This window comes from Aotus nancymaae, unplaced genomic scaffold (genome assembly GCF_030222135.1).
Source record: "Aotus nancymaae isolate 86718 unplaced genomic scaffold, 86718_ANA_hifiasm-v0.15.2.pri h1tg000041l, whole genome shotgun sequence".
Lineage (NCBI taxonomy): Eukaryota > Metazoa > Chordata > Mammalia > Primates > Aotidae > Aotus > Aotus nancymaae.
Window position 1 is genome coordinate 7,806,067 of NW_026988455.1, and position 24,574 is coordinate 7,830,640.

Sequence of the window (24,574 nt, forward strand, 5' to 3'; positions counted from 1 at the left end):
TGGAAGAGGTTTTCAGCACGGAGACTCTACAGTTATTTCTACGCGGGAGCCGCTAACACCCAACATCTTTCTTACTTCCTGATCGGACAGGAAGTGGGTGTCAGTTGCTCTGAAAAGGGATGTCATGGGAAGCCTGTAAGGTAGTCAGGCATGGCATGCGGAGGGCTTTTTGGTTTTCTTGTCTCCTAAGGGATTCAGTCCAGCACAGCTTCCTACCTTGGAATGAATATTTCTGTTAATGGCCTTCAAAAACAACTTAGAGCAGGAGAACTTTTCCTGTGTCTAATGTATACAGTTGTGACATAATGGAGATTGCCATCCTTAAAAGTGTTATCTTAAGCCCTCTGGTGTTCGAGGGTGTCATGGATGCCAGTAACAAAATTGATGATTTTGTTTTATCCACTCATCCCTCCGATCAAATTTATAGGTATTAATTTGCCATGAGTGATCCATAGGCATGGAAGAGACAAAGATAAACAACTCACCTGACCTGTGAAGGAGCCCATCCCTGAATTTGCAGTTACAAACAAACTCACTAAACCTCTTGTCAAAGTTGGTGACAAATGCCATCTCTATTGAGAAGATAGGATTATCTTGCCGAATTGCCCCATCCTAACATGCCTATTTAAACTCCAGTCTTGTCTAGTTGATGTAGGCTTTAGAATCATCAGACAATGAACAGCTTAGGTCCCAGGAAAATTTTGGTCAGGGTTTAATAATTTCCTGCCGTCTATTTCACTCCAGTTACTCCATAGCAATTGAGAGGATAATCCTAACATTTTTCCAGCCACATCTAGTACACTGAGGTCTCACTTCCTCTGTGAGGCCTTATGAATTCTCCAGAGTTGATTATCTCTTTTCCCTGTGCTCCCACAGCACATCATAGCATTGAACATGTTGAATTGTCGATTTACATAACTTTCTCCCTTAGTAAGTTGTAAGCACCTGGTGGGTCAGGAGCTTCTTTATTTCTGTATCTGAAACTCATAGCAAGGTGCCAGGCACACAATAGATGCTCAATATCATATTACTGAATTAACTGAATGTTGCCCAAGGAATAAGTGGTGAAACTTTCTTGCAGTCTTGTTTACAGACCTCAATCGAAATATTTATACACTCTCTGTGAGGGCACTGTGGTTGGCATGGGTTGATGGCAGGGTTGATGGCACATAGAGGTTTTCAAACGTTTTAGTAACATTCCTTCATTCAGACGAACTCTTAGAAGCCTGTTAGATAAAGCTATCCAGAGCACAAAGGGTCCTAGGAACCTGAGCACCCCCTAACTCCTACTTTTCTGCCCCTTTGCCCTCCCTCCCCCTTAATATCTCAGCATCGCGATCCAGACTTCTGATTTGCAGGGCAGCCTCCACTGGCAGGGTGCCGCGCCGCACCCAGCGCCTAGGCCCCGCCCCTGCGCCTCCGCCCCTCGGATCCCACGGGGTCCCTTGCGGCCCTCCCACTCCTCGCACCCTTGGATCGCTTTGCTCACGGCGCTATCTCTCGATAAAGTTGTTGTTGCGGCTTCCGCTGCGAGTGGAGGAAGATGGCGTCGGGTGGTGGTGGTTGTAGCGCTTCGGAGAGACTCCCTCCGCCCTTCCCCGGCCCGGAGCCGGAGTCCGAGGGGGCGGCCGGGGGATCAGAACCCGAGGCTGGGGACAGCGACACCGAGGGGGAGGACATTTTCACCGGCGCCGCGATGGTTGTGAGTTCTCACCCCTCGAGGTAGCAGACGAGAGGGCAACCCGAAAGGGAAGCGAGGCTAAGCGAGAATCGGGGAGGTTGGGCAGAGTGGGCCGGGTGAGATCTTGCCTCGGTGTCAGCAGTCCGGGCCCGGGGACCCTGGATGTGCTCAGAGCGGTAGGGCCTGGTTTGCCGGCCCCCAGTCGGGAAGAGTCAAGAATAAGGGTTGTGGTGCCTTCATCAGCTAGGTCCCTAATAGCCAAGAGCCGCCGACGCTGTCCTTTGACCCTGCAGTATAGTGACTCCACGGATCCACGGAGTTATTTTGCTGGTCTTGTCCTGCCAAGGCTGATTTAGTCGGTCAGAATAAGCGAATGCGATCCAGACCTTTCTCCAATCTTATTCCTTCTAAGATGAATAACGTTACGTGGAGTAGCCTGGGGTGGTGACCCGCCCACCAATTCTTTCATTAGCCCGCATTTACCGACAATAACCAAAGGCCCTTTCTGGATCTTAGTTTACAAAAGTTGTGATTCTTCCGATCTCTGGGAAAATCAGGCCAGAGATCAGAGGCTGGTGGAGAGGTTCTGCCAGATAAACCACTATACGGATCAGAAAGCTTTCTCCCTTTTAAAGGGATGCGTTCAAGTGCCCAAGTACCTCATTAGGAGCAAATCTGAAATGTGAGGAGGTAATGGTGTTTTCCCGTAGTGTTAGTAGTAGGAGGGCCTTGACTGTAAGTTGTCCAGGTTCTTGGTGTTTTGAACAATTGGACAAAAAGCACAAAATAACAAAGGAATGAAACAAACGTAGCAGCGAAAGCAGGAATTTATTAAAGGGAGAAAGCACTTCACAGGATGGGAGTGGGCCGGAGCAAGGGGCTCAAGAGCCCACTTACAAAGTTTTCTGGGTTTTAAGTGCTCCTTTTGGGGTTCCTATGGGTTACCCCTAATCTAGATAAAGGATTTGGTATGTGACTAATTAAAGGCTGAGGTGAATTAGCGTCCTGTACAGATGAACGAATGGTCCCTGCTTGGCCCGGCCGATCTAAGGCACTCTTCCTTTCCATCCGAGAAGTGGTGGAAGAGGAGGGTTGCAGGGATAGAGCCTTTGATCCTTTGCCGTTTGGTTGTGGGGAGATGGGGCTTTTCCTTTTGGTTTAGCTTTAGGAAGTTGGCCTTGATTGGCCTTAGGTTCCCTTAGATTCTCTGTCCCCAGGGAATTCAGCACGAATTGGCCTTAGATTCCTTGTCCCCAGACCTTGATGTTTTCTATTTTAGAAAGTTAGCATATCCCAGCACTTTGGGAGGCCGAGGCGGGTGGATGACGAGGTCAGGAGATCGAGACCATCCTGGCCAGTATGGTGAAACCCCATCTTAAAAAAAAAAAAAAGAAGAAGAAAGAAAGAAAAAAAAAAGAAAGCATAAATTGGCCTCAGATTCCCTGCCCCTAAACCTTAGTGTTTTTCCTTGATTCAGCACAAATTACCCTTAAGTTCCCTGCCTCCAGACCCTATTCTCCTGCCTCAATAATAAATATCCGGGTCTCTAATGAGAGTTAGGTATTGGAAAAAACTAATGTTTGTAATGTGGAAATCAGCAATCAGTTATGGAACCAGTAGAGATGTTTTGGACTGTTTTATGAGCGTATTTACTCGTACCACTTGGTACAGGTTGTTCCATGCTGTAAAATTCAATGCTGGGTCTGTGAATTTATCTGTTTTGCATAATGCTTCTCTTCATAGTAGCTACTCAGTGTGTAACCAACTAAATAAAACAGCTATAAATTCTTTATGCAACATGTGGTCTGAAAAAGTTTGAGGCTTTCTTCACTTATGTCAGATTTTCCCTGTCCTGTATTCGGAAATTGAGTCCATAATCTCAGCTTATAAGGTGCTTGATAATTCTAATAAAACAACTAAAACTGTCAAATGAAGTCTGTTATTCTGAAAAATAATAACTTTTTGTGACTGTCATAAAACAGGAAAAACTTTTTGTTTGTTTTTGGAGATGTAGTCTCCCTGTGTTGCCCAGGCTCGTCTTGAACTTCTGGGCTTAATGGATCCTCCCTTTCTCCCAAGTAGCTGGGACTGCAGGTGCATGCCACTCGCCCTGAGAAATAATAGTTCTTGCTGCTAGTTTAGTCTTTTTGCATGTTATTTAAAATAAATATTTAGTCTCTTCCTTAAAACCGCTTGAATGATGTACAGACTGAGAATGTGAAAACATAAACTCTGACACTGAAAGTGATTGGTTACATAGGCAAACGTTTTATTTTCCAAAAAGGAACCTGGAAGGGTGAGGAGTTATTTTCTAGAGTTATCTAAAGCAGTGGTCGAGTGCGGTGGCCCACACCTGTAATCCCAGCACTTTGGGAGGCCAAGGCAGGAGGATCACTTGAGGCCAGGAGTTCGAGACCAGCCTGGCCAACATGGTGAAACCCCATCTCTACTAAAAATACAAAAATTATCCAGGCATGGTGGTGTGCGCCTGTAATCCCAGATAGGGAGGCTGAGACACAAGAATCACTTGAACCCCAGAGGCAGAGGTTGTAGTGAGCCAAGATTGCACCACCGCACTCCAGCCTAGGCAACAGAGCGATACTCTGTCTCTAAATAAATAAATAGAATTTTAAAAAAAGAAGTGCAGGAGGCTTCAGTTTAATTCATCTTACCATACTTTGTGGAGTTATCAATACCTCTTTTTTTATAAGACCATAAAAATCCTTTGTCTAATTTCCAGCTAAAAGGGAGGAGAGGAGGTCAGAATGACCTTGTTCTACCACAGAAAGCATAATTATTTTTATTTAGATATGATCTAAGAAAACTGAGTTGCTAAGGAAACTAAAATACCACCTGTAAGCCATTTTTCTAGCTACCCAACTTCACGTTAATCTTCAGGAAGCCAAGACCCCAAGATACCTCACTAGTTTAACTGTCTTGTTAAACAGCCATAAAGAACAAATTATAATCCAATTAATGCTTTAGTTGTGAGCCAGAGAAGAAGATTTAAGTGCTTGTGGTATTTTAAAGAACAACATTGAAGAATAAAGTAAGAGCGTGGGCTTTGAAGTCTGATTTAAAACTAGGCTCTATGGTTTGCTAGTTTATCCTTGGACACAGTACTTAATTACTCTCTACAGTTTCCTCACCTGTAAAAAGTGAATAATATGGCTGGGCGAGGTGCGAGGTGGCTCATGCCTGTAATCCCAGCATTTTGGGAGGCTGAGGTGGGCGGATCACTTGAGGTCAGGAGTTTGAGACCAGACTGGCCAACATGGTGATACCCTGTCTCTACTAAAAATACTAAAATTAGCCAGGTATGATGGTGGGTGCCTGTAGTCCCAGCTATTCAGGAGGCTGAGGCAGAAGAATTGTTTGAACCCAGGAGGCAGAAGTTGCAGTGAGTCGAGATCATGCCACTGCACTCCAGCCTCGGTGACAAGACTGTCACTCCATCTCAAAAAAAAAGAAAAAGTGAATAATATTAGTATTTACCTCTACCACTACTGTGAAGATTAAATTAAAATGCCTGCAAAGCACTTAGAACAGTTCCTTCCATAATAAACATTTAAAAAGTGCTTACTGGGCCAGGCGCGGTGGCTCACGCCTGTAATCCCAGCACTTTGGGAGGCCGAGGCAGGTGGATCACGAGGTCAAGAGATCGAGACCATCCTGGTCAACATGGTGAAACCCCGTCTCTACTAAAAATACAAAAAATTAGCTGGGCATGGTGGCGCATCCCTGTAATCCCAGCTACTCAGGAGGCTGAGGCAGGAGAATTGCCTGAACCCAGGAGGCGGAGGTTGCGGTGAGCCGAGATCGCGCCATTGCACTCCAGCCTGGGTAATGAGCGAAACTCCGTCTCCAAAAAAAAAAAAAAAAAAGTGCTTACTTTTTGAAGGCATGAGCTGTATTTCTTGGTGAGCATTTTGTAAACTGGAATTACTCTAAAAACAGAAAACCCACAAAATCTAACAGTGGATTAGAAAAGTTCACCTTAAAAATGGGTACAGTTGATCAAAGTCAAAACTAACTATTATTAGCCTGGCATGGTGGCGTAAGCCTGTAGTCCCAGCTACTTGTGAGGCTGAGGTAGGAGGATCACTTGAGCCCAGGAGCTTGAGGCTGCGGTGAGCTGGGATTGCACCACTGCACCTAGTCTGGGCAAAAGAGTGAAACCTCATCCCAAACCAACAACAAAACTAGTAATATTTATTTGATTAGCTAAAGCCATCAAATAGATACTTAATGACTTAATACCTTTTGTTTTTGTTTTTGAGACAGATTCTCAGTCTTTTTGTCCAGGCTGGACTGCAGTGGCACAATCTGAGCTCACTGCATCCTCTGCCTCCTGGGTTCAAGTGATTCTCCTGCCTCAACCTCCTGAGTAGCTGGGATTACAGGCACGCACTACCATGCCTGGCTAATTTTTGTATTTTTAGTAGAGACAGAGTTTTACCATGTTGGCCAGGATCCCCCAAGGGATCCACCTGCCTTAGCCTCTGAAAGTGCTGGGATTACAGGTGTGAGCCACTATGCCCAGCCAACTTCAATAGCATTTTACTAATTTAAGTTAATCTTCATCTTTTATTTTGTTGCATATTGGAGACAGAGAGGGGCACTGAAGAATTTTGAAGCTGAGGCATGTAAAGTTTAAAACTAATTTATGGCATGCCTGTAATTTTTTGGGCATTGATACAACTGCTGCTGTTAATCATCCCATCTGCTCTCTTTTACAGCCGAGGAGGCTTTGTTAATTCAGTAATTAAAATGTGGTTTCATTTATAATTGAAAGAGCAGTCTTAGACATGCATCTCAGAATGTATAAACCAGTTACTTAAATGGGAAAGACTCTGCCAGGCACGGTGGCTCACGCTTGTAATCCCAGCACTTTGGGAGGCTGAGGTGGGCAGATTATGAGGTCAGGAGTTCAAGACCAGCCTGGCCAATATGGTGAAATCTTGTCTCTACTAAAAATACAAAAATTAGCCAGGCATGGTGGCATGCACCTGTAATCCCAGTTACTCAGGGGGGCGGTGGGGGGGTAGGGCCTGAGGCAGGAGAATCGATTGAACTCAGGAGGTGGAGGTTGCAGTGAGCCGAGATCATACTACTGCACTCCAGCCTGGGTGACAGCAAGACTCCATCTCAAAAAAAAAAGGGGAAAGACTCAAAAGAATTAGTGAAATAAATTTGGAGTCATTGCTTTAAGACTACAAAAGAGTTCAGAGAGTTATGTAAGTTATGTATTAGCATTTAGGCAGGAAAGGACATGGTCTTTCAGAACTAGTCCTAAATCTGTGATCACTTTAACATCTTGCAAGAGGAGGCAAAAGCTTTTTACTTATTTGTTAGTAAATACATATATACATACATGCATGCATACATACTTAAATACACAAAAGGTCTCTCTCTGTCTCCCAGGCTAGAGTGCAGTGCGGCGATCATTGCTCACTGCAGCTTCTACCTCTTGGGCTAAGTGATCCTCCCACCTCAGCCTCCTGAGTAGCATGTGCCACCATGCCCAGCTAATTTTTAATTTTTTTTTTTCGTAGCAATGGGATCTCCCTATGTTGCCCAGACTGGTCTCTTAACTACTGGGCTCAAGTGAGCTCCCACCTTGGCTTCCCAAAGTGCTAGAATTATAGGCATGAGTCACTATGCTTGGCCCAAAAAATCTTTTTGAAAAAATTAAGATAAAACTTACATAACAAAATTTACCATCTTAATCATTTTTAAGTACATAGTTTATATTCACATTGTTAGGAAACAGAAGTCCAGAACCTTTTCATTTTGCAAATCTGAAACTCTATACTTATAAACAGCTTCCACAGTCCCTGGTAATCAATCTCCATTCTAACTTTGTTTCTGTCATTTGTCTACTTTCAAAACCTCATGTAAGTTGGAGTCATACAGTATTTGTTTTGCAGCTGGCTTATTTTACTAGCACATTGTCCTCAAGGTTGCCCAGGCTGGTCCATGTTATAACGTGTGACAAGATTTCCTTCTTTTTTAAGGCCGAATAATATTGCATTGAATGTATATAACACATTTTATTTATTCATCTGCCAGTGGACATTTAGGTTTCTTTCCTCCTTTTGGCTATTATGAATAGTGCTGATGTCAACATGATTGTGAAAATATTTGTCAAAATCCTGCCTTTAATTCTTTTGGATATATACCCAGTAATGGGATTCCTGGATTGTGTGGTAGTTCTATTTTCAGTTGTTTGAAGAACCTCCATACTGCTTCCCATGGTAGTTGCACCATTTTATAGTCCCACCTCAGCTTTTTAAAACCAGTTTAATTTTGTATCCTAACCAACCTCTGGTAACAGATGCCAAATTACAGCTAGATAGGAGGAATGACCTCGCTTGCTGCCGTACTGTAGAATGAATGTGGTTAACTACATTTATTGTATATTTTCAAAAAGCTGAAACAGAGGATTTTGAATGATTATAGCACAAAGAAATGATAAGTGTTTGAGATGCTAGATATACCAATTATCCTGGTTTGATTATTGTACATTGTATGCACATATTGAAATATCACTCGGATTCCCATAAACATGTACAATTGTCAACTAAACATAAAAAGAAAAAAGAAACATTTTTAAAGGAATGATGCTTGTTAAAGATTTTTTGTAGATGTTATCAAGTTTTTTTTTTAAGTTTCCTTCTGTTGCTGTCTTGATAGGAATTTTTAAATATCTATTGAATTTCATTATTTTTTGACATCTCTTGGTTATAGAGTTTCTGTCTTAAATCTGCTATATGGTGAATTATTTTTTTTAATATTGCTTTACTGTAATAGACTCAACAAGGTTATGGTATATTGTCTCTTTTATATATTTTTTGATATAGTTATACATATTTTTGGGATACACATGGTATTTTGATACCTGTATACATGGTATAATGACCAAATCAAGGTATTTGGGATATTTATCACCTCAAACATTTATCTTTGCGTTGAGAACATTAGAATTATTCTCTTTTAGCTCTTTTGAAATATACAATAAATTATTGCTGACTATAATCTTCCTACTATACTATCAAATACTAGAATTTATTCCTTCTGTCTAACTGTATTTTTGTACCCATTAACCAACTTGTCTTCATCCTCCCCAGCCTTCCCTTCTCAGCTTCTGGGAATCACCATTGTATTCTCCACCTCCATGAGATCCATGTTTTCGGCTCCCACATATGAGTGAAAACACTTGATACTTGTCTTTCTGTGCCTGGCTTTTTTCACTTAACATAATGACTGCCAGTTCCATCCATGTTGCTCTAAATAACAAGAGTTCATTCTTTTTTATGCCTGAATAATAAATAGTTCATTTTTATATATACCACATGTTTTTTGGGGTTTGGTGTTTTTTGTTTGTTTGTTTGTTTTTGTTTTTTTGACAGGGTTTTGCTCTGTCTCCCAGGCTGGAGTGCAATGGTGCAATCATGGTTCACTTCAGCCTTGACTTCCTGTGCTCCGCTGATCCTCCCACCTTAGCCTCCCAAGTAGCTGGGACTACAGATGCATGCCACCATGCCCAGCTAATTTTTGTATTTTTTGTAGAGATGGGGTTTTGCCACATTGCCTAGGCTGGTGTCAAACTCCTGGAGTCAAATGATCTGCCCTCCTTGGCCTCTCAAATTGTTGGGATTACAGATGTGAGCCATCACGCCTGGCATATACCACATATTCTTTATCCATTCATCCATTCATGGACACTTAGGTTGATTCCGTATCTTGACTCTTGTGAATAGTATGCTATAATAAACATGGACATGCAGAAGAAATATATATACTTTGATGTATTTCCTTTCTTTTGAATACATACCCAGTAGTGGGGTTGCTGGATGCTATGGTAGTTCTATTTTTAGTTCTTTTAGTAACCTCCATACTGTTTTCCATAATGGCTGTACTACTACACATTCCCACCCACAGTGTATGAGTGTTCCTATTTCTCCATATCCTTGCCAACATTTGTTCTTTTACATCTATGTTCATAAGATAAACCTGTAGAATTGTATGGTTTGGGGATTAAGATTATATGGTACTTTCTTTTTCTATTCTTTCAAAAATGTTTATACAATTGGAATGATCTGTTTCTTAAAAATTGGTGGTACTCAGCTGTAAAACTGGGCCTCGTATTTTTGTTTATGCTTTATGGAAAGATTGTTAACTATAAGCAGTTTCTTTCTTTTTGAGTGTTTATAGGATAACTTCTTTAGATCTGGACAGAGTTTGTTAGTTTTATTGAAAGCTGTAAGGAGATTTATGGTTCAGCTGACTAATACTTTAATTCTCTGTTCTGTGAAACATGCATGGGTCGTTGTACCCAAAGATGTAACCCATCCTCATTAGGTTTCTTGATATTAGCCCTTCTCTGATCTTAACTAGACTTCTGAAAGTCAATCTATATAAAAGTACCTTTAAACAAAGGTATATTGCTTAGTTTGTTTAGTTACTAGTTTAGTCATTTACAGCTAATATTAGGAAATAGTCATGTGTAAGTTTCCCTCTAGTGTGTAGTGTTTTCTACAGGGATGTGGCCTCAAACACTTGTTTTTGGAGTTAACATTACATCAAGTGGTCAGATCTGGTCTGAAATTCCACATTACAGTGAACATACTCTTTTTTTTTTTTTTTTTTTGAGACGGAGTTTTGCTCTTGTTACCCAGGCTGGAGTGCAATGGCACGATCTCGGCTCACCGCAACCTCTGCCTCCTGGGTTCAGGCAATTCTCCTGCCTCAGCCTCCTGAGTAGCTGGGATTACAGGCACGCGCCACCATGCCCAGCTAATTTTTTGTATTTTTAGTAGAGACGGGGTTTCACCATGTTGACCAAGATGGTCTCGATCTCTTGACCTTGTGATCCACCTGCCTCAGCCTCCCAAAGTGCTGGGATTACAGGCATGAGCCACCGCGCCCGGCCTTTTTTTTTTTTTTTTTTTGAGACAGAGTCTTGCTCTGTCATCCAGGCTGCAGTGCAGTGGCACAATCTTGGCTCACTGCAACCTCCGCCTCCCAGGTTCAAGCAATTCCCTGCCTCAGCCTCCCCAGTAGCTGGGATTACAGGCGCCCACCACTCACATGGTGAGACAGGGTTTCACCATGTTGGCCAGGCTAGTCTTGAACTCCTGACCTTGTGATCCACCTGCCTTGCCTTCCAAAGTGCTGGGATTATAGGTGTGAGCCACTGCTCTCAGCCTATAGTGAACAGATTCTTGAAAAAAGTTGCAGGTATATGCAAAGATTCATTTTAGTGCTCAGCTCAAATAGTAAACAAGTTTTACTTCTCATAAGTTTAGATTTCCCTGAAGTACATAAACTCATTAATTTCTTGATCATTGTATTGTACTAGCAATTAGCTTTCAGAATTATGGACGAAAAGCTAATAAAAGTAATTATAAAGGACTACTTTTGGAGTAAAGGGAGCAATTTTTTTTTTTTTTTTTTTTTTTTTTTTGAGACGGAGTTTCGCTCTTGTTACCCAGGCTGGAGTGCAATGACGCGATCTCGGCTCACCGCAACCTCTGCCTCCTGGGTTCAGGCAATTCTCCTGCCTCAGCCTCCTGAGTAGCTGGGATTACAGGCACGCGCCACCATGCCCAGCTAATTTTTTGTATTTTTAGTAGAGACAGGGTTTCACCATGTTGACCAGGATGGTCTCAATCTCTTGACCTCTTGATCCACCCGCCTCGGCCTCCCAAAGTGCTGGGATTACAGGCGTGAGCCACCGCGCCCGGCCCCGGGAGCAACTTTTAAAGATGGCTAATACACCAGGTGCAGTGGCTCACACCTGAATTCCCAGCACTTTGGGAGGCCAAGGCGGGTGGATCACCTGAGGTCAGGAGTTCAAGACCAGCCTGGCCAGCATGGTGAAACCCCATCTGTACTAAAAATACAAAAATTAGCTGGGCGTGGCAATGTATCTCTGTAATCCCAGCTACTCGGGAAGCTGAGGCAGGAGAATCGCTTGAACCTGGGATGCAGAGTTTGCAGTGAGCCGAGATCATGCCACTGCACTGCAGCCTGGGCGACAAAGCCAGACTCCGCCTCAAACAAACAAACAAAAAAGATGGCTAGTAATAACCTGACTTAAAATTTTTTTAAGTTAGGGTTTGGGATTGGGCGGGGTGACTCATGCCTGTAATCCCAGCATTTTGGGAGGCCAAAGCGGGTGGATCACCTGAGGTCAAGAGTTCAAGACCAGCCTGGCCAACATGGCAAAACCCTATCTCTACTAAAAATACAAAACTAGCTGGGTATAGTAGCATGCACCTGTAGTCCCAGCTACTGGGGAGACTGAGGCAGGAGACTCACTTGAACCCAGGAGGCGGAGGTTACAGTGAGCCAAGATTGTACCACTGCACTCCAGCCTGGGCAACGGAGCAAGACTCTGTCTCAAAAAATATTAAAAATAAAAAAATACATATAGGGGTTGGGGCTTATGAGAGAAACAATAAAGGTTGCAGTCAGACCTGGTTTCTGTAAGGGGTTGCCAACCCTTCACGTACTTAGGTGGTAAGGCCACTCTGATAACTTGGCCGTTTGTAATTCATTAGGTTAGATTGGGGAGAAGAAAAAAACAATCTTTCTTCCTTGGTTCTCAAGCTTCTCAGTACTCTTAAATAACTTTTGACATAAATAAATCATGAGTAGTTGATAGTTGCTAGAGCAAGTGGCCATAAGTATCTCATCTCCAGGAAAAGCTGTTGCTCAACTTTTTCTGGCTTATTATTTTGCTTAGTCAAATGGACAGCTGGAGCTTCATTCTGCTTTCAGAGCAGATTTGAACTGGGTTTGCTTTTTTAATTTAGAAAGGTAATCCACCCGTTAGTACTCTGATCCTTCTGCAGTTTTCTAGGCCCATCTAAGTTTTGTTAGTTTGAGACCCAAAAAGTTTAGTTGGGAAATTACACCAGATAATTCAGTAGAATGTCTGAGGCTAAATTTGGGGGCTCATAAGGTCTCTAATGGCCTTGCTTTTCCTTAACTAGCTCGATGGTCAGCTTTATGCTATTTTCCCCATCCTTCCAGCTCTCCCTTTTCCATTTTCATTAGTCCCTCTATATCTCAGAAGTTATTACCTTTTTTGTGCTGTGGTTAAAAAAAAAAAAAAAGTCAAGTTATATCAATTGGCAGGCTAGTAAAGCCTGTGGACACATTCCCAGAATAATGTTTTTAAATGTGTAAAATAAAATACATGAGATTATGAAGGAAACCAATTATATTGAAATATGGTTTGAATACATTAAACAATTTTACATTAATAACATACTTAAATAGAGATAAGCATCAATGACACTTGGAGATCTATAAAAACTATAATCTCATATAAAAATACCTAGTATCAGTTATAGTCTCAGGTACTGCTATTACTGTTATGGTTTGTTGCCTATCTTTATGATCATTGGAAATGCCAAATTTCAGTTCAAGGTTAATGAAAATGAAATTATAATAATTTTAATCCCATGCAAGTTCATAGACTACCCCCTGAAATATATGGCTAATGGGCCCCAAGATAAGAACCCCTAGTTTAACTCCTTAAGCTGTGGAGTTAAACACTGAATGTTCATTCTCTCAAGCACGAATACTTTTAGTGCATCAGTGCCAGTTTTGAAATGTGGTGGGAGAGGAGTCATTCTCTGCTGTAGGCAGAATAATGCCTCCCCCACAATATGTTAGGTTATGTGACAAGGGGGAGTTAAGGTTGAAGACAGAATTAAGATTGCTAATCAGCAGACCTTAAGATATGGAAATTATCCTGGATTATCTGGATGGGACAGTATAATCATACGGGTCCTTAAAAATGTAGGACAGGCTGTGAAAGACATATGGAAGAGTTGGGAAGAGAGATGCAGCATTGCTGGCTTTGAAGATGGAAGAAGTGGGCTGTGAGCCAAAGAACCCTAGAAGCCAGAAAGGGAAAGGAAACAGATTCTTTCCTAGAACCTCCAGAAAGGGACTCAGCCCTACTGACACCTTGATTTTAGTCCAGCAAAACCCCTTGGACTGTTTCAGAACTACAAGACAATTTGCATTGTTTAAACTGTTAAATTTGTGATAATTTGTTGCAGAAGCAATAAAAACAAATAGACTGTCCTGCTTCACTCATTTTCCCCTAGAAGTAAAGGTGGCAAAACCAGCAGTATTTCTTTTTTTTTTTTTGAGATGGAGTCTCACTCTGTTGCCCAGGCAGGGATATAGTGGCACAATCCTGCTCACTGCAACTTCTGCCTCCCGGGTTTCAGCGATTCTCCTGCCTCGGCCTCCTTAGTAGCTGGGATTACAAGCATACGCCACCATGCCTGGCTAATTATTGTATTTTTAGTAGAGATGGGGTTTCACCATGTTGGTCAGGCTGGTTTCAAACTCCTGACCTTGTGATTCACCCGCCTCGGCCTCCCAAAGTGCTGGGATTACAGGCGTGAGCCATCGCGCCTGGCCAACCAGCAGTATTTCATGCTAAGTTCTTCCAGGGTAATTTTTAAAGACTCCATGGCTGCCCCCTTATAATTTGGGTATAGCTCCTGGGATTGACTTACTCCTAATTGTCCTTGCTTGTTACATTAGTGTGATCACACAACTCCTTAGCTCTATCTTGCCTCACTATAAACTATCCTAATTTTTCCTCAAAAAATGAGTTACCTAGTCTACCAAGAGCCATGTTACCTTAACATTTAATATGGATTTGACCTCTAAATACAGTTGAGTTTTAACAGCACCTACCCTTTTGAGATCTCTTGACTATAATGCAAGGGTTCTGCGTGGAGCAAAGAGCAGTTAAGCAACATGAGGAAGAATCACAACTGGACAACCTAAAGGGAAAGTGCCCTGAATCCAGCAGTACTCCAAGCAGTGAATGGCTGCGTCAGCCCTGAGGGGCAGCAAGCCCGTGCCTGTCCTTCTCTGAGCTAAGAAAATTGTGCTAGTGGCCTAGAATGGCTTTGAGGCTGGTAATTGTGGAGAAATATCTGCTCTTAACAAAAGTGCGCTCTCTCTCTCTGGCACATCTTTCTACTACCTGTCTGCAAATTAGTATTGGTCTGTCTGTATCCTCTTTTAATTATAAACAGAAGCAGCTGAACTCTTAAACAGGCTTATCAGTAGAACCACTGGCTAGAATTAACAGCCAAAGGGAGTAAGCAAGTGTTGGACATCCCAGCTAGGATTTTAGCTGCTAAAATAAAAAAAAAAAAAAGCAAGGACAGTTCTTTGGCTTTTTTTTTTCTATATCACAAACAGTATTTTCATCACAGAGAATAGTTTGTTGCCTAGAAATTTAGCCCTTTTCACACAGGTGAATAGTTAGGTGACATTGACTGCTAAGGAGTTTTTAAAAATATGAATTATAAAGCAAGGCTTATTTTTCGTATTGGTTTTGCCATTCAGTGTAATCAATGTGCTTTCCCCTTCTCTCAAAAGAAGTTCTTTATAAAATTTTAACTGTTGATTAAAATTAGCCTTTTACACTTTAATAATACTAATAAATAATCAGCCTTTTAACCTTAGACATAGCATATAAAGTATGTTATAATGTCCAGGTGGCTTTGTATTTTGAAAACATACTATTACTATGGACTCAAATCTCATAGAAGACTTGTTTTCTGTTAACAGCTCTATGTGAATATAGGATACTGTGAGCATGGGTCTATTTCTTCTTTAAAAATGGTTCTGCTCAGTTGTTTTAAAAATCTGAGCTTAAGTAAAACTTGATGATAATATTATGCCTCGAAGGCCAACTGTGTACAAGGTACTCTTCAGCATAAAAGAAACTTAATTTTGGCCGGGCACGGTGGCTCACACCTGTAATCCCAGCACTTTGGGAGGCCGAGGCGGGTGGATCACGAAGTCAAGAGATCAAGACCATCCTGGTCAACATGGTGAAACCCTGTCTCTACTAAAAATTACAAAAAATTAGCTGGGCATGGTGGCGCGTGCCTGTAATCCCAGCTACTCAGGAGGCTGAGGCAGGAGAATTGCCTGAACTCAGGAGGCGGAGGTTGCGGTGAGCCGAGATCACGTCATTGCACTCCAGCCTGGGTAACAAGAGCGAAACTCAGTCTCAAAAAAAAAAAAAACTTAATTTTTCCAGTGCTGAAAATAAATTTGATAGGGACAAAAATAAAATATCAAAAGAGCTGGGCATGGTGGGTCACACCTGTAATCCCAGCACTTTGGGAGGCTGAGGTGGGCAGAGCTCCTGAAGTCAGAAGTTCGAGATCAGCCTGGCCAACATGGTAAAACCCCATCTCTACTAATAATACAAAAATGAGGCAGGCATAGTGGCGGGCACCTGTAATCCCAGCTACTGAGGAGGCTTAGGCGGGAGAATTGCTTGACCTGGGAGGTGGAGGTTGTAGTGAGCCAAGATCACGCCATTACATCCAGGCTGGGTGACAGAGTGGTCTCAAAAAAAAAAAAATTCAGAAGAGAGAACATTAGGGAGGGGTATTGTACAGTATGCAGGATAAAAGGTTAACATATTTATGTGTAAGAAAAATCCACACCTAGGTTGGGCACGGTGGCACACGCCTGTAATCCCAGCACTTTGGGAGGCCGAGGCAGGTAGGTCACTTGAGGTTAGGAGTCTGAGACCAGCCTGGCCAACATGGTGAAATCCCGTCTCTATTAAAAATACAAGAAAGTTAGTTGGGTGTGGTGGTGCACACCTGTAGTCCCAGCTACATGGGAGGCTGAGGCATGAGATCACTTGAACCAGGGTGGCAGAGGTTGCAGCAAGCCAAGACTGTGCCACTGCACACTAGCCTGGGTGACAAAGCAAGACTCCATCTAAGAAAAAGAAGGAAGGAAGGAAGGAGGGAGGGAGGGAGGGAGGGAAGGAAGGAAAAAGAAAGAAAGAAAATGCACACCTAATGCCAACTTAGCATAGAAAAATAGGTGAAGAATATCAAGGCAAGTCATGGGTTCAAATGACTAGCAAACGAGTGTAAAGAAATTTTCACACTCAACCTAGTGAAGTTTTTTTTTTTTTTTTGAGACAGAGTCTCTGTCGCCCAGGCTGAAGTGCAATGGCCTCCTAAGTAGCTGGGACTACAGGCATGTGCCACCACACCTGGCTATTTTTTGTATTTTTGGTAGAGACAGGGCTTTGCCATGTTGGCCAGGCTAGTCTCGAACTCCTGACCTCAGGTGATCTGCCTACTGCTGCCTTCCAAAGTGTTGGGATTACAGGCATGAACCACTGTGCATGGCGCAAAGATTTTTTAAGAGAGAGAATGCTTAGTGTTGCTGTGGATGCAGCACTCTTATATACTTCTTGGGGAATATAAATTGTTGGTCTTTCTGGAAGGGAGCTTAGTAGAGCCTTTGAAACTATTATGTCCGATAATACTACTTTCTTTTATTTATTTTTTTTAGATGGAGTTTTGCTCTTATTGCCCAGGCTGGAGTGCAATGGTGTGATCATGGCTCACTGCGGCCTCAACCTCCTGGGCTCAAGTGATCCTCCCACTTCAGCCTCCAGAGTAGCTGGGGCTACAGGTGCACACTATCAGGCCTTGCTACTTTAAAAAAAAATTTTTTTTTTTTCTAGAGACAGAGTCTCACTGTGTTGCTGAGGCTGGTCTCCAACTCCTGGGCTCAAGCAGTCCTCCCACCTAAGCCTCCCAAAGTGGTGGGGTTATAGGTATGAGCCACCACACCTGGCCACAGTTTGGGCTTTTGAAGAGGGTTGGGTGGACGAAGAGAGGTATTAGTACTCTAGTTATCACTGCAGTATGCCATTTATGTGGGTCTGTCTCTTGAGGGAAAGATAGACTTCTGTTCTAACACTGCTCCCGAAAACATTTGTAGTCATTAACTTTCCAAGTTTAGGTGGTAGATCAGAAATTGAAAGCTGGCTTTATTCATCTTCATATCACAGGAATGAGTCCTTCTAGGCATTTTAAAAATGGCTTTAGTTTCCCCCGCGGGCTACTGGCTACTAGTAAATTACATTTGTATACATGTATTCTTAATGCACACTGGATTTTAATCTCATAGATCTCCATTTGGAGATGACTGGTGTCAGTGGGAAGTGAATGAAATCAGGTGGCTTCCTATGAGATCTGTGTACTGTGCAAGAGTGTGTGGAGGAAGTAGTTGTGGAAGAAGGTGGCTGATTATGGTGATGTGTGAAGCAAAAGGGAAATACTGCTTTTGTACTTATCCTGTCTCTGTCTTTCTGCAGTGATTTTTCAGTTTTGTTTTCAAGATTGCCGAAGCAGCTAGAGGACAGGACCACTGTCTCTAACAGACTTGGAACAACATTTAAGCTTATACAACTAAGTGTTCATGAAACTTCATTAGCATAGACTAGTTCCAGTAGAAGGATTGTTTATTCATATAAGTCTAAATATTGGTATGTTTCTTTTCTTGTTCTTTTTTCTTTAAAAAAATATGACTAGTCAAGTGCAGTAGTGAGAAGTGGGGAAATATCGAACAAGGAGTTTGATCTGTAACTGACTGTGAACCATCAATTAAGTTAACTCACTACCTTCAGACCAGCTAAGAGTTTCTTTTCTGAAATGTGGCCCCAATATTTGGATGAAGCTATTTGCAAATTTAGAGTACCCAAATAGATCTGTCATTTCACTTTGTTCACTGGGTCAGAAAAGGTCTGACTCCAAGGAACAAACTTTCTCAGATTTGTTAAGGAAATGTTTCATAAAAGTTTCCTTAAGCCAGGTCTTTTAACTGATTTGCCCTTAGGGTCTGACTTCAAAACCCTGCAATACCACACCACAGCTTTTGAAGCCAGATTCTCAGCTTTCAGTTCATGTTCTGCACAATCCAGCTTTGTTCACTTTGGTACCGGTCTGGGGACCCACCCCACCCTTGTTTGAGGCTGATCACTGAGCTTTGAATAAAGGCCATGAACTGACTTTATTTTCATGATGTACTCACTAGGCTTAGCATGACTAGTTTTTATTCTCCTAGCTTGACACAGGGTGCTATTGAAACTTATATCTGTGTGAGTTAAGAATGAAATGATAAATTATACTTATAAACAGCATTAGAACGTAGTGTTATACCTTCCTTTGCGTGTCAAATGGGTTGGTAATATCCACACAACTGGGCTTCAGTTAACCGTCTAGCCAGGGCCACAAAGTAAGCATGGTCAGAGCTTGAATTCTGGACTCTAGTGAGTTATCCTGGTCACTAGAATGTGCACAGTCAACATTTGAAAGAACAAAGGTCATCAACTGAGAAAGAGAAACACATTTGGACAGGTTCTTTTGAAAATTATCTGTGTGTACACATACCCATGTTGGTATCGTGCTTTGGGACAGGGCATTTTAGCAAGGTTATGTTGTTAGAAATTAACCCTAAAATGTATGGACTGACTTTTGCTCTGTCATTACCTGGGCAGCACTTACATTACTAATAATGATTTGCTGTTTATTGAACTGGTTGATTGGTGGTGATTGAGGGAGGCATTAAAAGTTGCTTTCTAGGCAAGTTGGGTTTGTTTTTCATGGTAATGTATTCAGAGTATCTCTTTGTTTTCAGAGTAAGCACCAGTCTCCAAAGAGAACTACATCCCTTTTTCCTATCAACAATGGCTCCAAAGAAAATGGGATCCATGAAGAACAAGACCAAGAGCCACAGGATCTCTTTGCAGGCAAGTTTAGACTCAAAAGTTATTCTAGAAACCTCCCAAATGGCTTTGTCAAGTTGCTGAGTTAAAGTCAAAACCAAAAAAAAAAAAAAAAAAAGCATTGGGAACATAACTTTATGTAAAATACTTTTGTGGAGGATTCCAAAGTACATGAAATACAGGCCCTGCCATTGAGATTCTTTCAGATTTAGGGAGTAAGACATAAATACACAACTGTTTAAGAAGGCAAGTTAAACTGTTAAACAATAATAGAAATGCAGCTGGAGGAATGACAGAAATACTAAGTCACAGGAGCTCAGAGGAGTGTGAGACCAGTGACTAAAGCAGTGCCTGTAGCTTTGGATGACCAAGACTGGGAATAAGAAATGCATTTGGTGGTGTAATCCAAAATATGGGCATAGTGGTACAAAACCGAAACAAAATGACTTGCTTTATTAAATGACTTGCCCTTACTACTACTAATACAACCTGGAACTTTCTGTCGTTTCCTTTTTCAGTGCTCTTTGAAACCCATTGAATTGATTTCACCATCTATCAACAGGCTGTAACCTCCAGTTTGAAAAACACTAGTATAGGACCGTTTCTCAACCTTGGCACTATTAACATTTTGGGCTGAATAATTCTTTGTTGATGGGAGCTGCCCCGTTCTCAACAGAGTGGGTGCTTTTGCCCCCTAGAAGGCATTTGGAAATGGTTGGAGACATTTTTGGTTGTCACAGCTGGGAGTGCTACTGTTATCTAGTAGGTAGAGGCCATGGATGCTGCGTAAACACTCTATACACCGGACAGGCCCTCATAACAAGGAATTAATTATTCAGCCCAAAATGTCAGTAGTCCTAATGTTAAAAAAACCCTGTTCTAAAGTGATCTTGGGCCAGGGACAGTGGCTCCCACCTGTAATCACAGCACACTGGGAGGCCAACACAGGTGGATCACTTGAGGTTAGGAGTTCAAGACCAGCCTGGCCAACATAGTGAAATCCTGTCTCTACTAAAAAATAAAAAAAATTAGCTGGGCACAGTGGTGCATGCCTGTGCTCCCAGCTACCCAGGAGGCTAAGGCAGGAGACTTGGTTGAACCCAGGAGGTGGAGGCTGCAGTGAGCCAAGATCATGCCACTGCACTCCAGCTTGGGCGACAGAGCGAGACTCTATCTCAAAAAATAGATAAATAAATAAATAAAGTGATCTTAGAAGCAGCAGCATTTATATAGGAGAAAAGGAAAAAAGGGCCCCATGGTTGGGCAGGAAGTATAAGGCATGTTTGAGCAGCAAGTCAGTAAAGCTGGTGGACCACAGCAGGACATTCTTGGAGAAGTCATGGAAGATAAGGCTGGAAATGTAATTTGGGAACAGATATTGGAGGACCTTAGACATTAATAATTTGAGTCTGGATTTTCATCTTAATGCCAATTAAAAACCACTGGCAGCTTTGTGTAAGGAATGTGAAAGTAATGATTTAGGAAAACTGACCTAGTGGAATTGGAATTTTATTAAATTAGTTGCAGTGGGCAGAGAGCAGAGAGTTTTTAGAAGGCAATGACAAATTAGTTCAAGGATGAAATGGCAAAGACTGAACATAGGTCATAAAAGCAGGAAAGGAAAGGTGAAAACTTTTCAAAAGGGAAATCAGTAAAATCTGATTTTAGTGATTGAATATAATGGGTGTCAAAAAAATGGGGATTGAGGACCAAGTCAAAGGTTTTAAGTCCAAGGATTGAGAAGTAAATGGTATCATTGTAGAACCACATTCTAAAGAAGAAACTGGCTTTGGGGAAAAAAAAAGTTAGCTTTGGTTTTAGGTACTTTAAGTTTGAAATGCAAAGGGATATACCCAGGAGGTGACTTGAACTCGAACTTTTCTTTCCTACCTGAGGAAAGAAAAGAACTGGACATATGGGAATCATCTTTCTAGTGGTGGTAGTTGAAAATTCCAGGTGAACGAGATCTTCAAAGAGTGAATGGTGTGGAGGGAGAAAAGAGGGTAGAGGGTAAGATCTTGGGACGATTCTCCCATTAGAACTCCAGTAGGAAATTTAAAAGACATACATGGGAAGAAGAGGTTAGAAGAAGGAATATAAAAATTGAGATTTTCCACTTCCCTTCATCCCTGAAATTTAAATATATAGTATTCATTCTGGTACTGATTATTTTTTGGATAAAATTTCTGAAGGATGCCAGGCATAGTGGCTCACACCTGTAATCCCAGCACTCTGGGAGGCCAAGGTGGGAGGATTGCTTGAGCCCAGGAGTTAAGACCAGCCTAGGCAACATAGCAAAATCTCATCTCTGTTAAAAAAAAAAAGTTTTAAAAAAGTTCTGGAGGATAAATGATATGAAGAGAAATAATGACTTTTCTTTGGTTATATGACAGATTGAAAAGAAAGTGAATTTTCTATCTTTGGGACCTTAACATTTATATGATCTTTCCTTATAAGAAGACCTGACCTGACATTTTAGTTTGATAATTACCCAGTGATTACATTCTATGCACGTGAACATGTAGATCTTTATTAGGGACATATTTGTTAGTAGTAAGGGTTCTGATTTACTTCATTCCTCCACCAGTTTTATAAGTAGCCAATACCTGCCTCACCTCTAAGAAAGGAACATAAGATATCTCTACAATGGATTGTCTACAATGAGGCATTTAGTTTAGGACTTCAGGAACTTCAGTTGTTTTATATATTTGACTGTGAAAACTTAACTGTTCTGATTTCATTTTTTAAATGATAAATCTAGTGATGATCAGAGTCTTTGATGGAGCCTGAATGCTTTTCCATTATTCTTAACCAGAGTTCAAAGAAAAAAAGCATGTTCTAATATAAGTTTTGGCATCTTTATCACATGAATTTCAGTAGAAGACGCACAGCTCTTCAAAAGGTTTTTTTATTATTACTATTTTTTGAGACAGGGTCTCACTCTGTTGCCCAGGCTGGAGTTTAGTGGTATGGTCATGGCTCACTGCAGCCTCAACCTCCCAGGCTCAAGTGATCTTCCCCCTCAACCTCCTGGTAGCTAGAACTACAAGTGGGGGCCACCATGCCTGGTTAATATTTGCGTGTGTGTTTTGTTTTATTTTTTTGTAGAGACAGCCTTTTGTCATGTTGTCCAGGCTGGCAAAAGGTTTTTAGTAGCATTCTAATAAACCAAGTATTTTAAGTGAGTGATAATTCCTGTTTCACTTCCCAACATGTTTATTAACCGAATTATTTGTGTGGGACCTGCATGATGGTGAATATGCCACACATACTTCAACTGGTGCTTGTTTCAGAGACTCCTAACATCCTAACATGTTCATTATATGTATAGTTAATCCTCAAGCAATGCAGGGGTTAGGGGTTGGTCTGACCCCGGCCCAGTCAAAATTTGTTCATAACTTCCCCAAAACTTTTCTTTTCTTTTTTTTTTTTTTTTTTTTTGAGACGGAGTTTCGCTCTTGTTACCCAGGCTGGAGTGCAATGGCGCGATCTCAGCTCACCGCAACCTCCGCCTCCTTGGTTCAGGCAATTCTCCTGCCTCAGCCTCCTGAGTAGCTGGGATTACAGGCACACGCCACCATGCCCAGCTAATTTTTTGTATTTTTTTTTTTTTTTTTTTTTTTTTTTTTTTTTTTTTTGAGACGGAGTTTCACTCTTGATACCCAGGCTGGAGCGCAATGGCGCGATCTCGGCTCACCGCAATCTCCGCTTCCTGGGTTCAGGCAATTCTCCTGCCTCAGCTTCCTGAGTAGCTGGGATTACAGGCACGCGCCACCATGCCCAGCTAATTTTTTGTATTAGTAGAGACGGGGTTTCACCATGTTGACCAGGATGGTCTCGATCTCTTGACCTCGTGATCCACCCGCCTCGGCCTCCCAAAGTGCTGGGCTTACAGGCGTGAGCCACCGCACCCGGCAACTTCCCCAAAACTTTTCTAATAGCGTACTGTTGACTGGAAGCCTTACCAATAAGATAATCAATTAACATGTCTTTTGTAAGTTAGCTAGTAAGCTAGAGAAAAGAAAATGTTCTTAAGAAAATCATAGAAAGGAAAACATATTTACTTTTCATTAAGTGGAAGTGGTTCATAATAAAGGTTTTCATTCTTGCCATCCTCACATTGAGTAACTAGGCTGAGGAAGAGGAGGGGTTGGTCTTGCTGTCTCAGGGTGGCAGAGGCAGAAGAAAATTCATGTATAAAAATTAGGGAAAAAAATTGGGGCTGACATTGTGAAAAATTTAAAAATTTGCTTATACCCATTACAGGAGATAGTTAAAAAAAAAAAAAATTTTTTTTAAATAATAATAATAAAAGGCCGGGCGCGGTAGCTCACGCTTGTAATCCCAGCACTTCGAGAGGCTGAGGTGGGCGGATCACGAGGTCAAGAGATCGAGACCATCCTGACCAACATGGTGAAACCCCGTCTCTACTAAAAAATACAAAAATTAGCCGGGCGTGGTGGCGCGCGCCTGTAGTCCCAGCTACTCAGGAAGCTGAGGCGGAAGAATCACTTGAACCGGGAGGCGGCAGTTGCAGTGAGCCGAAATTGCGCCAGTGCACTCCAGCCTGGTGTCAGAGCGAGACTCCGTCTCAAAAAAATAATGATAATAATAATAAAGAAAATTCATGTATAAATGGACCCATAATAATAAAAAAAAGAAAATTCATGTATAAATGGACCCATGCAGTTCAAACCTGTCTTGTTCAAGGATCAGCTGTACTTTTTCGCTTGTTTGTTTTACACTCCCACCCCAGAGTCAGATTGTTACCACCTTTCTCGCTTTCCTGATAAGGATCAGATTCATTTCTAACAGTGTGGCAACCTCGTTTGCAGACATGATTCACATTTGATGATTAGAACACCGATCTGGAACTTGATTATGCATATAGGCATATACACATAAACCATCATCTCTGGTTTTGTTTTAGCTCCAAATGGAAAAGAAGAAAAAAAAACAGCATTCTTTGAATTTCCTAAGACTAAAATAGAATACCTACTGATCAGACCAAACCCAAATGGATATTTACGTTTTTCATTACTAAAAAGGAAGAGTTTGAACTGTTTAGGCTTAGAGCATCTAGTTCCATTGCTCCAAGTTGAAAGTGCATTCTTTCTATTTGGATAAAAAATTTTAATGCCTAAAAATGGTACATAATGCTATTTTTAAAGTCCCTTCTCTGGAACACTGAGAGAATGAGTCGTTCTGTTCAACTGAGTTCTCCCCAGATAGCCAAAGATTTTCAGATATTACATGTGTTTTTGTCCCAAATTGGATAGCATGTA

At 41.7% G+C, this 24,574-nt stretch overlaps 1 protein-coding gene across 1 annotated transcript in view; it reads left to right on the forward strand.

The window, feature by feature from the left end:
- The first annotated feature begins 1,507 nt into the window (after positions 1–1,507).
- The window catches only part of SNX1 (sorting nexin 1), a 43,183-nt gene continuing 20,116 nt past the window's right edge, over positions 1,508–24,574 (forward strand). Inside the window, exons 1-2 of the mRNA XM_012443005.2 lie at positions 1,508–1,702; positions 19,202–19,313. Of these exons, the coding sequence (XP_012298428.2) occupies positions 1,544–1,702; positions 19,202–19,313 (271 nt within the window). The 5' untranslated portion in view covers positions 1,508–1,543. The remainder of the gene's footprint in view (positions 1,703–19,201; positions 19,314–24,574) is intronic.